Here is a 13,730-nt window from a genome sequence, read left to right on the forward strand (position 1 = left end):
TTGAAAAATTTAATTCGAAGTCATCGCTTCATTTAGAAGTGTCAACAACATAAAGGAGAATATAAATAAAATGCAAGTTAATTAATAAGAGTATATAGATATATTATATTATGAAATTTGAATGACATACGAATTATTAGAGTCGACATTTGTCAGATGTCATGTTTGTATACCACCATCTCAGTGATATGTCGCTATGCATAGTAGATATTACATCCCAAGTACAATTCAGAATATCGTTTGTAGCTTGCCCGTCCAGGCTTGACTGGGTGATAAGTTGAAGAATGTTATCCAACCAATCCGATAGGTGACTTGGATGACAGTACGGTAATTGAAGTGTCAGGCATTTGATAAGTTCTACGCGTTGAGCTGGATTCTTTAGGGGTGTATTCACAATGGCACGGTAAAGCACATGTAATACATACATAACCATGTCCCGATCTATTGTCTGCATTAATGGCAGAGAACATCCAATACTTTTAAAAATTATATGTAATTGGTCGTTGGTTAGCATTCCGCTATTATATTGGCTGATTACCATTGAGGTATAATCATGTACTTGATCCTTCTTCCACTGCAAAAAGTTTACAGAGCGTGATGTATTTAGCAGTAATGACATCATTGTAGTGTGGGCACTTTCTCTGATTTGTTGAATTCTACTTACTAAGTGACTACTAACTATTGGAAATTCTATATTTGTAACAAACTTGATATCCAAATCAGGGATTTTTTTATTAATAGTATCCATATACTCTAGAAGAAATATTAACCTAGAATCATTAACCTTATTGGGATATCTCAATGAGGGGTTGAAATGGCTTTGAAATAAGTCAATCAATGACAGAGTAACGTCGGTAACGTCTTTATGCATTAATAGACCATCCACACAAATACCGTAAACAAACTCATATGACATAAATCCAACCGTACCAAAATCATCTGCAATAAAATTCAAATAATAAAGGATAATCAATGATTTCTTGTACCACTCAGTAGGAACCAAGTTTCTTGATTCTAGACACCCCCGTATCGCAAGAATTATACTAATAAATCGTCTTGAGTAGAAAGGAATATCATATGTTTTGTTTGGCATGACACTATTAAATTCCTTTTGTGATAAAACCAGGGAAACTTTGATCAGATCATCCAAAATATCAGAAGCGCAATGAGGCTCAGTTTCCGTCATTGAAAACTGTAATATTCTTGCCAAATGATTCATATTATCTGAATAGAAAGTACCCTTTGAATCATTAGAAGCTTCCCCATAAACGTGTTTAATCAGAACATTTATACAAGAATGACTTATCACATTCCACAACGGTTTCATATTCTTATTTCGTAAATCTATTCTAGCAGAGACAGTTGCATATATGGATGTTAGTAATTCAGTCAAATCTAGATCCTGGGTCATACTTTGATTGTATAAATGAATCCACAATGGTATAAAAATATCTTCTCTCCAACTTTGAAATATCTTGGCCAATTGTCCACTATCATCAACATAATATGTTTTTTGTAAAGAATCATATTCATTTTTCATTGTGAGTATACCACATAAAATAGATAATTTGGGTAAAGTCCAGGATTGACAAAGATTGAAACAATCATTCCAAATACTGAAAAAGTCATGCAAACTGACTGTAGGTTCGGAAATTTGCAACTTCCATTTAAAAATAGCATGCCCAGCTTCAAATAGCTCTAACGGATTAATATGTATCAATAAAGGAGATTCAACGAATGCATAAACTAAATCTACCAGACTTGATTCTATTTGAATCCTTGGGATGAAATACACGAGGTTATTTAAAACTGCAGGAACCGCATTGATATTCTGTGAACTGCAGGACTTTAAGAGTAGAATAAGATGGTTGATATTGTTGGAGTCCATTTTAATATGATACAGACCCTGTTAGTATGACTCGTCTTACTGTTATATCTCAGTTAGATATTACTCAATCGCTGAAAATTCAATAAAAATAATCTGCCTTAAACTTTTTTTTTATTCTTTTTAAAAGGAAAGAAACCCTTTAACTTAACAAGATTCTATACTTCTACACACTACAAATATTAGAAACAAAGAGATAAACACAATAAGATATATAGAGAAAACAACGCCAAAGATGTCGGTAGAAAATCCAACTGGATTACACAACTACCCTGTTACTAGGACATGCATGATTCTGACAGCTGTCGTACCGTTCCTGATGGCAGTGACAAATGACAAATATATATTTTTGGCCCAGTACGATCCATTCATTAATCAATACCATCAATATTATAGATTTTTCATATACCAGTTTTGTGCAGTTAATGAAAGCGATGTAATGCTTTTGTTATTACTCTGGTATGATTATCGCCATGTAGAGAGATTGTTTGGTTCTTATAAATATATTAATGTTATATTATTGACACTGATATACACAACTGGAATCTTATCATTACTCAACGTTGCTGTCAACGTGTTATTCCCTGCAATAATATGGAATAAACTTCCTACAGGGACTCTTCCAACCGTTTTAGCATTGTTCCATTTCTATAAACAATACACACCCCAATTATATGAAGTCAATTTAAGTTTATCACAACCATGGTTTGGAAAGAGTTCAAATAGCAGTTTTAGATGGACAATCAACAACCAAGTATTTTTAAATATTACTATCATACTATTGTTATTAAATCAAGGGTTAGTAGGTATTGGTTGTGGGTTAATTTGCTGGATAATAGGTATATTTATGGAAAAAGGATTACTTCCTGGAGTTGATAACTGGAGATTACCATTTCTACGCCATGTTTCACATTTAGATACACCATTAAGTGGGAGTAGTCGATACAGAATGATACAATCCCAGCAACAGACAACTGAGTTAGATGCCTTAAATGGCATACAAGGTGAAAATGTACATCCCGATGATGAAGCTCCAGATGAACCTGAACGATCCTTAGGAGTACAATTTTTGGATACATTTAGAAGATAATAAAAACAATATATATAACGATATACTGAATAAAATAAGTAAACTAATGAAGTTAAAATGAACAACGATCAAGATAAAATTGGACTTAAATTTAGAAAAAATTTAGGTGAAAAAACTCCGATACGGGGAGTCGAACCCCGGTCTCCACGGTGAAAGCGTGATGTGATAGCCGTTACACTATATCGGATAGTAATCGATGAAAAAATTTAATATATATGCTATTTTCAGAAATATTAATTTCAACGTGCTTCGGCCAGTTCTGGGAGCACTTCTACATAAAATAATATTATGCATTCAGTTCCCATTTTGCGAGTAATCTGATCCTTCCCCTCAAATATGTACTCCTTGAAAATAGTAGAACACCAATTTCCATCCACAAAGTATTGTTTGTGTACGAATACTGGTGACATTTGTTACCACGTGATCAAGATCGATGTCTGGGTGTTTGTCTCTGTCGTACACCCAGACAAAAAATGAGCTGAAGCAGACATACTTGTCGGAAATATATTATAAGAGGGATAATGACCAAGATTATGATCTATTGATAGATTCATCCCGCAATGATCTAACGATAGGTCCATCCCGCAATGATCTATTGATAGGTTTATCCCGCAACAACTTAATAATAGATTACTTACGCCACTGTCGAGTGAGTCTATAATCACGACAATGATAATCCAACATATATAAATGGAACAATATTTCATTTATGAATATAATTGTTTCCATAATTTACTTTATATATATTTTATATAAGATATAAAAATTCAGACGACTATAAGTTGATTTTATAATATAATAGAATATGTTCCATTAAATAGAAGATGTCTAATATTAAATTTTCCCATCAAATTGTTTATTCTTTATATATGAATTATAAAAGAAGTAGGAGAAACATTATATTCATAACTGAAATAATGTTCTTGTCAGAAATTAAGAGTAATATGCACAACACTTAATTTCAATAGGTAAAGAAATACCTTTACGACAGGAACTATCTGGAATCAAGATATCTAAAACGTCCTAATAAGAACTAAAGCTTGAAGAGACTAATAGAGGCAAACACTCTATCTCAGATTCTCTACAGTTCTCTTTATATACGTTGGTTCAGGTTGTAATTATCAGCTCATTAGATAGTAGTTTAATTACTATAATTAAGTTGTTGAGGGGTTAGTCTACTGTTAGTTCACTGAGGGGTCGCTCTATTGTTAGATTCTTATATTATGTTTAATATGACCAACTTGATATTTTACTATTCCACCTGGATATATATATAACAGTAGAACTATATGTATATATATACTTGTTTCATAGCTAGAACTTCTTTACCAGAATCCAAGAATCCCAAACTCCACAAACTTGAAGAGTTCACCTTTACTACAGTAAAGAAAAATGTTGTACAGAATGCTACTGGTACGATTATAGCACTGACGGCAAATCTTCTGAAAGAGGAAACACTCATGAACTGGCATACGCCAACCTTCAAAACCCCAGCTTCAATGGCATACAGACCAAATAGGAGCCGACTAACATACGAAGGTCTCAACCATCATCCTTCCCTTTGCAAACAGACAGAACAGACAAGCACCTCAGACCACAGAAACAAAAACTGCTTCATCATTCATTCATCGATTTTTATTCTTGGAAGATCGATGTACCTTAAACGAAATATTCAAAACTTTCTCTTACCGAAGAAACAACCGCAGAACACACCACCGTTTAGAAACAAAATTTCAGTCTCTTCGCTCTTTTCAAAGGACAAAAAACGACAACCAGAAGAAGAAGTAATAAATTATGAAATTTGATAACGATTTTTCACTGTTGCACTGTAAAATGAATGCATCTTTTCATTTGAATCAGGTAACATAAGGCTGGCAACTTGATATTCAGGTCGAAGGCAACAATGTGAAGATTCGAAGGTTTAATTTTAGAAAGCATACACGCACATATATATATATATATATATACTTATTTATTTATTGTTCTGCTGTATGACAATGGATTTTATTTAGTTTCTGGTTCTAGTTAAAGAAAGCGTAAGATAGTTAGAAGTATATAGCTTTGATACTTATATTTGTGAAGAGTGAACTATGTCTCAAACTCTGATAGAGAACAACTTATCGTTCTCAAAGGTACCGAGAATCGGATTACATGTACGAGACCTATCAATTATAGCGTCCAAGTCGAATACAAAGCTGGTAGACTCGTTCTCTATGGATTTAGAGAGTGGGTCGATTATGGCTGTTATGGGTGGTTCTGGTTCTGGTAAGACTACCCTGTTAAACGTGCTAGCATCAAAGATAAGTGGTGGTCTTACCACGGAAGGTACTATTAAGTATGTGCTAGAACAACAACCTATGGATAATTCATTCACTTCATCGTCATCTCCACGTCATAATGAGATAAATAGCAAAGAAGAGATAGTAGTCACTGGTATAGAGAATGAATCCGAGACTGAATTCGAAACTGAGGAGAAACATGTAAAGATGTCATATGTTCCACAACAGGACGTGTTATCTGCAAGACTGACTTGTCGAGAGACCATGATGTTTGCAGCCGATTTAAAATTAGATAAACCAAAAGAAGAGAAAATACGAATTGTAGAACAATTAATTAATGAGCTGGGCCTTAAAGATTGTGCTGATACGATGGTCGGGGATAGTACACATAGAGGTTTATCTGGTGGTGAAAAGAGAAGATTAAGTGTTGGAACTCAAATGGTAGCTAATCCATCTATTATGTTTTTGGATGAACCCACTACTGGACTAGATGCATATTCTGCATATCTAGTGGTGAAAACTATTAAGAAAATGGCAAAAGAAGATGGCCGGATATTTATTATGTCTATCCATCAACCTAGATCTGATATCTTATTTCTTTTTGATCAAATTTGTATTTTATCTAAAGGGAATGTTGTATATTGCGATAAAATGTCAGACACTATACCATATTTTGAAAAAATTGGATTTACAGTACCTCATATGGTGAACCCAGCAGATTATTTTGTTGATTTATCAAGTGTAGATGGCAGATCTGACGATGCACAAAAATTAACTGAGGAAAGATTGGAAAGATTGGTAGAAAATTGGCATACTTTTGAAAAGGATACTGTAAAATTTGAAAATATTGATCATATGGATCCACTACAAGTGCAAAACATGACTACTAGTCTACCATTTATGAAACAAGTAGCAGTGTTAACAAGAAGAAACATTAGATTGAATGTGACAGATTACGTCACTTTAGGTGCAACGTTCTTAGAACCAATTATTATTAGTACAGTTTCAGGTTGGATTTATTATAAACCTGATAAGACTTCATTAAGTGGACTTAGAACAACATCTGCTTGTTTATATTCATCAGTCATTTTACAATGTTACCTTTATTTACTATTTGACACTTATAGACTTTGTGAACAGGACATTGCATTATTTGATAGAGAACGTGCAGAGGGATCAGTTTCACCTGTTGCCTTCATTGTTGCAAGAAAACTTTCATTATTTTTATCTGATGATATATTAATGACCTTAACTTATACCACCATCAGTTATTTCATGTTTGGTCTAGAAGCAAATGCTACAAAATTTTTCATTCAATTTTCTGTAAATTTCTTAGCACAAATGTGTTGTTCTGCATTGGCGATGTTATCAGTTGCTGTTTCCAGAGATTATTCTAAGGCCTCATTAGTAGGTAATTTATCATTTACTGTGTTATCAATGGGTTGTGGCTTTTTCGTTAATGCTAAGGTTATGCCTGTATATGTTCGTTGGACCAAATACATTGCGTTTACTTGGTATGGTTATGGTGCATTGTTATCTAATACCTTCACGGATGAATATTGTACAGGAGATACACTAGATTCTTGCATGGGTAATCAAATTATTGAAAGTTTCGGATTTTGGCGTAATTGGAGAACGGTTCCAATTATTATTCTATTTTGTTGGGTTATTGGTTTCACGATTATTGGTATCGTAATAATGTATCTTCATAAAGTAGATATTACATTACAAAATGAGGTGAAATCCAAGAAAAAAAAGAAAACAAATAACAATAGTAAAATAGATGAAAATAAAAATAGATCAAATCCATTTTCATCAATATTCGACTCAAAAAGCCAAGAGAAAGATGTAGAAGCCACAACAAGTCGTCATGAACATGAAATTGCGGTGACTTTGAAAGATATTAACTTAAAGGTTAATTTCACAAGATTGAATCGTGATAAATGGGCATCTGGATTTATCGAGAAAGAAGAAAAACAAATTCTAAAATCTGTCAGTGCTAATTTCAAACCTGGAATGGTTAACGCAATTATGGGTCCATCAGGATCTGGTAAATCAACATTACTTAACTTGATGTCGGCAAGAGTACATTCTAACTTAATTACAAAATTCACAAAGAAAGGTTCCATTCTATTCAATAATGCTGAGGTTTCTGAAGATATGTTTAAAAACATATGTTCTTATGTGTCACAGGACGATGACCATTTATTGGCCAAGCTGACGGTCAAAGAAACATTCAAGTTTGCTGCAGCATTAAGATTACATCATTTAACTTCTGAGCAACGTGAAGCTAAAAGTGAAGAATTGATTCGTGCTCTTGGTATAAAACATTGTGAAAACACTATTATTGGAAATGAATTTGTCAAAGGTATCAGTGGTGGTGAGAAGAGAAGAGTTACGATGGGTATCCAGTTATTGAATGATCCGCCGATTCTTCTATTAGATGAACCTACTTCAGGTCTTGATAGTTTTACTTCATCAACCATACTGGAAATTTTACAAGGACTTGCTGATGACTACGGTAAAACAATTATATTGACTATCCACCAACCGAGATCTGAATTATTTGATAAATTTGGAAATATTCTATTACTTGCAAAATCTGGTAGAACTGCATTCAATGGTACTCCAAAGGAAATGATCAAATATTTCTCTGATTTGGGATACCAATGCCCTGAATTGACTAATGTGGCAGATTACTTCTTAGATTTAATCTCAATTAACACTCAAAATGATCAAAATGAAAAGGTTTCCAAAGAAAGAGTGGAGTCATTATTAACTAATTGGGATACAGAGAGTCAAAATAAGGCTGAAAAGAATACCAACGAATTGAGTATCATGACAAAGGATTTATTCCATACAACATACGGTGATTGTATCAGAAAACCTTGTAATGTAGGCCTAGCTTACTACGTCAATGTTAAGAGACAATTAACTACTACTTTAAGAGACTTTGATTCCTTAATGGCTAGAATTGCCCAAGTTCCTGGACTTGGTGCTATTTTTGCCTTATATTTTGCTCCATTGAAAGGAAATTATGTTGGGGTAACGAATAGATTAGGTCTTGCTCAAGAATCTACCTCATTATATTTTGTTGGCATGTTAGCCAATTTAGCATGTTACCCACAAGAAAGAGATTATTTCTACAAAGAATTCGAGGATAATGTGTACGGTATTGGCCCATTTTTCCTTTCATATATGACTTTAGAATTGCCATTATCAGCATTTGCATCTATTATTTATGCTGTATTCACGGTCCTAGCTTGTGGTTTACCAAGAACAGCTGGTAATTTTTTTGCTACTGTGTACTGTTCTTTCTTAGTAACCGGTTGTGGCGAAGCTCTTGGAATTATAACTAACACATTTTTCGACAGACCAGGGTTTGTTGTGAATTGTATATCTGTCCTATTATCTATTGGTACTCAAATGTCTGGTTTAATGTCCCTAAATATGTCGAGAGTGCTTAGGGGTTTCAATTATTTAAACCCTGTTGGTTACACATCCATGATTATTATTAATATGGCTTTCCCAGATGACTTAAAACTAACATGTAAGGACGGTGGCCAATTAGAGGATGGTTCTTGTGAATTCAAAACTGGTAAGGACGTGCTGGATTCTTATAATCTAAAGACTAACGTTTCAGAATACCTAGGTATTGCAATTTGCGTTGCAGCCATTTACCGTCTCTTAGCATACTTTTCGCTCAAGGCCAAACTAGAGTGGTTCAGTAAATAGTCATAGTCTTAGTCATAATAATAATATTAAGAATATTCATTTAATTATGTAGAATATTTATAGACATAAACTAAATAAGAGGGTTATTGTACTTTTATATACACACATTGTTGTAATGGGGAATCTGTCAAAAAGAAAGAAGCAATGCAGAAAATGATTCACAAAAATAAAAAAGAGAATAGAGAGAAGCATTAAATAAATGAAATTTAAGCTGCCTTTGCTTCAGTACTATGCTTCTCAATATAAGCCTTAATGAATGCTTCTTCCTCTGCAGATTCAGCCTTAATTTCAGCTACCTTTGGCTTCTTGGCGGCGAATGGATTAGGAGCAGCAATGACGGCTACTGTGGCCAACGTGGCAATAGCCAGTTGATGAGGTTGGAATGTTCTACCGAAAATCTTATATGCACTACCCATTATTCTTGAACTGTGTTTGTATTTTTGTCGTTTTAGTTTTCTAGGAGTGTTAGTTAAGATCCTTTATAATTCATATTTTTTATTCCTTTAAAATTGAAATTTTCGGTATTCAAACTTCGGGTTCTTTGACCGAACAGCGCGCCGACCAATCAGGTCGGAGTATTTAACATCATATTTTCTTAAGCCCTTATATATATAGATAGATACACTATTTATGATTCATCTTGTAGGCGTTCAGTAGATTAGTAATACGGGAAACAATTTCAGTACACTCCTGTGCAGATACAGCCTCAAAGTAGTAACGTTTGATATCATCGGGACCCCTTCTAACATATATCTTGAAGTATTCAGCGACCCTCTTGGACTTTTTCACAAGAATAACTTGACTTATATGGAATGATTTGGTCTTGACATTTTCATGCCAATGCATTTTACCTTCCGGTGGTACAATATATACGTAATCACCATCTAATGCTAACGTTCTTTCGTGTTTGGTGATCAGAGACATCTGCTGTCTCCTCCAAACTTTATACTTGTGATATGCACCGGAAAACAAATCTTGAAAATTGTTATTACTCGTTGCATTATCAGGCGTATATTCATTTAGAATACCCGAATGATTGTTATGGTAATTCTGCATCGGTGTATGCAAAGAGTGTCTCGACGAGTCCTTATTTTTAAAAAAACTCCCTGAATTGTTGCTACTAATATTGTTGCTAACAGAAGAAGACTGTTTCGAAAGGTTAAGTTTGATCTTACCAGAAGTCTTACGCAATTTTGTGAATGGAACAGGTACTTCAGTTGCTGGGGCAGCACCATCATTAGTGTCCTCTGTAGTCATGAATGCCGGTGCGGGTTCCAGAGTCATTGGTGTTAAATCGTTACTTTGAATAGTAGGCAACTGTGGCTTGGTCAAATTAGGTTTGATCTTTTCTAGCTGTAATCTACGAGCTTCTTTCTTGGAAATTATTTCCACTTTATTGTTACCATCTAGTCTCAAAACGGTATCGTTCAAGTCAAATATTCTGTTCTTACCTATCATCTTTAAAGCATATTCATTTGGATCCATATTCTTCATCCTACAATATTTTGCAAGGATATCATTAATATTACCTGTAACCAACACATTAACAGTTGTGAAATTAAATTTTGGATTAACGTTTGGATACATATAAACAGTAACCTCAAGGACATTTGAACTATTGGCATTATTAGCCAGATCATCCACATTACCACCAACAATAGGTTTGTAAAAACTTAACTGGTTCAGTGTGTTGTCTTCATTATTGGTACCACCAGATGTCTTTGATGATATTGATTTTGCATATTCTATAATATCGCCATTGACATCATAAGGAACTGGAGTTTCTCCATCATTCTTCAATTTCTCTTGTTCACCAACCTTACACAGTACAATTTCATTATCAGAGATAGATTGCATTGTACTGATTCTATTCAATTTCCCAAAATTATCTTCAAATGGTTCACCATCTTCATCAACTATATGTAATGCAAAATTGTTTGGATTAATTAGAGTATGTATGTCCAATCCATCTTGATCAATGTTATCTGGCTTAAATTCAGTGGTATAAAGATATAGGATATATCCAATTACATCAAATATCTTGGCAGTCTTTCTAACCTTAGTTTTAAAAGAATTTCTCTTATATTTTTTTGAAAGTTGGATATATACTTCCAGATCCATTGCATCAAATCTAGGAACGGTATTGCCAGATACAAATGAAAAATACTCCAATACCTCGACAGGGTTGCTAACTTTGTGTTTTTTCTTATTAAACAATGACGATAAATGAGAACTTGTTGTTTTCACAACTGGAGAGGTGGGTATCTTTTCAAAATGTAATGTTATATCCTTTGAACTTCTTCTACTTGTACGGCTTGACGATCGTGACGTTATAGGCACCTTTGATACAGTTTCATTCTTCAATAGAGGTTTATTTTTATGTGAAGATGAGCCATATACTCCAGAATATTTATTACTCTCTGTGACATTGTTGGAAGATGATCTCAAATGATGTCGTAAAATATTTGGTTTTATCATTGGATTAGAGGTTAATGAAGCACGTTTTGAATTTAAAGTTTGAGTTATTGAATTTCTTCTTGACGCTGATGAATTGGCTCTATCACGACCCATATGAGGTACATTCGATTTAATTTTCGTCACTGCCCTATCTAACACATTATTCAACGTAGAATCATTTGTTCCTTGGAATAAACCATATCCTTCGAATGAGATAGGGATGGAATGTGAAGATATTGTGTGATGCACGATATCTGTATCTAGCGATATACGGTCTGTTGCACTGTCACTATTTTCTTGTTTCAAATATTCGTTACTTGTATATTCCGATTCCAACAACGATTTGCCAAATGAGGATACCTCACTTAGATCTTGCTGTTCAGAAGTACTATCCATTGCATGGCGTACATGACTGTCGTCGTCGTCGTCATCATCTGATAATCCCTCACTATGAATTATACTAACACTATGTGCATAATCTATAGGCTTAGAGTTTATAGGGGTCAAAGTCAATGATTTATTATTATTTGAGTCGTGATGATCCAAATTTAGACTTTTTAAATCATCTTCCTTAATGAAGGATTCTATATCGGACAAATCAGAATCGCCAATTCTACTGTCACTTTTTGAATTTTTATTCATATCATGATCAGAATGTGTGTTTTTAGAAGAATTAATGTTTGTATTATTATTATTGTTTATGTTGGCATTATTCCGTGAACTTTCGAGGATAGGAATTTGTGGTAAATGTGACTTAAGTCTCGATACATTAATAATATTACCACTTGACGAAACGGCATCATTTGTGTTATTTCCTTGCTGGCTACCGTTACTCATAGAACGATCACTTGTATCCGATCTTAAATGACCGTCAGTATCTTTAGGTACAGAGAAGGTATTTTCTAATAATGACCTTCTATCTAAACTAAATGCTTTTGTCCCCAATTTTGATTTATCATTATTGATATTTTGATTATTATTATTATTTGTTGAGCCGCTAGCTGTGTTACCATTCAATGCAGAAGTAGATCTATCCAATTGGAAAAATTGTGATTTTAATTGATTATCCTCATTATCCTCATCTTCATCTTCACCTTCATCCTCAAGGTCTTCATCCAGAATATCATCGTAATCAAAATTCATTGAATATATAGAATCCTTCTTTAATTTCTTTTGAGCTAATGTAGTTCCATTAGAACCACTAATTGTACCAGTAGTAGCTCCTGGAATCGCTGATGTAATATGAGACGCGACAGTCCTATTATGAGGTTGCTTTTTATTACCTTTAAAGATTCTAGTGAAAGGTAATGCTGATTTCTTATGTTTAGTTTGTGATTCCGAATCAGAATCATCAGAATCGTAGGTCACTGAAGCAAACTGAGGAATTCCATTATTTCTACTAACTTGACCATAATTGTTATTTAATTTAGTGTTATCTGATGTGACTTTATCAACTTCCTGTGGATTAAACAACATACTATCACCCCTTAGGATCGAAGGATCATCTATTAACTGAGATTTTTTGGTGAGGGTTTCTTGTCCCTGCATATCATCATTTTGAATATTATTATTATTTCTGTTATAAGCCTTTGCGTTTCTAATCTTCCTAGTTGTAATATAGTCCTCTAAGAAGTTGGTCATAATAGGAGGTGACTCCAACTCGGGTAAGAGGTAAGTTCCATTATTGTTCCTATACATATCCTTTATCCTATCATCAATATCATCCAAGGTATAATTGTTGTGATTTTTAGAGTCAAAAGGTTTAACAATCCTTCTGACTTGATCTCTCTCAGGACAAACGTTCAGGAACCGAGCCCTGAGCGAGTTGACCGCTACAGATGTATCCATTTTCTCGTAACCCTCTGAGACTCCTTGCCCTTTTGTAGCTATAGGTCTTGTCAGGCTCTTTTACCAGGCTCTTAGGATGTGAGTTCTTGAATGGATTAATATTTTAATAATGAAGTAAACTGGAGGGAAAACCAGGCAAAATGAAAAATAAATACTACTAAATACAAGAGATTCCCTACTTAAAGAAAAGAAAACCTATCTCCAAAGATAGATATATACATATATATACACACACAGATGAACATGATTCAAGTACTATATAAGTTGCATATATCCTATTCCCATTTATAGGTGGGTGTAAGGTGTTCTTAGAACTAAGTCTACAACTGCAAATCTAGCCAGTCTACAGCAACAAGAAAGAGAGCGCCCTAGGCTATTGCATAATCTTATCTCCTGGTTAACACATAGTTCAAACATCTTGCAAACATATATAATC

General features: G+C 33.9%; 6 protein-coding genes and 1 non-coding gene across 7 annotated transcripts; 3 read left to right on the forward strand and 4 right to left on the reverse strand.

Moving 5' to 3' along the window:
* Positions 1 to 136: 136 nt before the first annotated feature.
* On the reverse strand, positions 137 to 1,888 carry PEX8 (Pex8p; the record flags this gene model as incomplete). The annotated part of the gene is made up of 1 exon (XM_041553125.1): positions 137 to 1,888. One exon carries the CDS (start codon positions 1,886 to 1,888, stop codon positions 137 to 139), a length of 1,752 nt encoding a protein of 583 aa, XP_041409059.1.
* Positions 1,889 to 2,120: 232 nt separating this feature from the next.
* Positions 2,121 to 2,975, forward strand: DSC2 (Dsc2p; the record flags this gene model as incomplete). Its single annotated transcript, XM_041553126.1, has 1 exon — positions 2,121 to 2,975. The coding sequence occupies one exon, from the start codon at positions 2,121 to 2,123 to the stop codon at positions 2,973 to 2,975; it is 855 nt and encodes a 284-aa protein (XP_041409060.1).
* A 115-nt stretch (positions 2,976 to 3,090) lies between these two features.
* KABA2_13S05720 lies at positions 3,091 to 3,162 on the reverse strand. The gene has a single exon. It is a non-coding gene; the product is annotated as a tRNA-Glu (tRNA).
* Positions 3,163 to 4,264: 1,102 nt separating this feature from the next.
* On the forward strand, positions 4,265 to 4,780 carry KABA2_13S05742 (uncharacterized protein; the record flags this gene model as incomplete). The annotated part of the gene is made up of 1 exon (XM_041553127.1): positions 4,265 to 4,780. One exon carries the CDS (start codon positions 4,265 to 4,267, stop codon positions 4,778 to 4,780), a length of 516 nt encoding a protein of 171 aa, XP_041409061.1.
* A 285-nt stretch (positions 4,781 to 5,065) lies between these two features.
* Positions 5,066 to 8,989, forward strand: KABA2_13S05764 (uncharacterized protein; the record flags this gene model as incomplete). Its single annotated transcript, XM_041553128.1, has 1 exon — positions 5,066 to 8,989. One exon carries the CDS (start codon positions 5,066 to 5,068, stop codon positions 8,987 to 8,989), a length of 3,924 nt encoding a protein of 1,307 aa, XP_041409062.1.
* Positions 8,990 to 9,195: 206 nt separating this feature from the next.
* Positions 9,196 to 9,405, reverse strand: ATP19 (F1F0 ATP synthase subunit k; the record flags this gene model as incomplete). Its single annotated transcript, XM_041553129.1, has 1 exon — positions 9,196 to 9,405. The coding sequence occupies one exon, from the start codon at positions 9,403 to 9,405 to the stop codon at positions 9,196 to 9,198; it is 210 nt and encodes a 69-aa protein (XP_041409063.1).
* A 208-nt stretch (positions 9,406 to 9,613) lies between these two features.
* On the reverse strand, positions 9,614 to 13,294 carry AVO1 (Avo1p; the record flags this gene model as incomplete). Its single annotated transcript, XM_041553130.1, has 1 exon — positions 9,614 to 13,294. The coding sequence occupies one exon, from the start codon at positions 13,292 to 13,294 to the stop codon at positions 9,614 to 9,616; it is 3,681 nt and encodes a 1,226-aa protein (XP_041409064.1).
* Positions 13,295 to 13,730: the final 436 nt, after the last annotated feature.

This window comes from Maudiozyma barnettii (genome assembly GCF_903064755.1).
Source record: "Maudiozyma barnettii strain CLIB 1767 genome assembly, contig: KABA2_13, whole genome shotgun sequence".
NCBI lineage: Eukaryota > Fungi > Ascomycota > Saccharomycetes > Saccharomycetales > Saccharomycetaceae > Maudiozyma > Maudiozyma barnettii.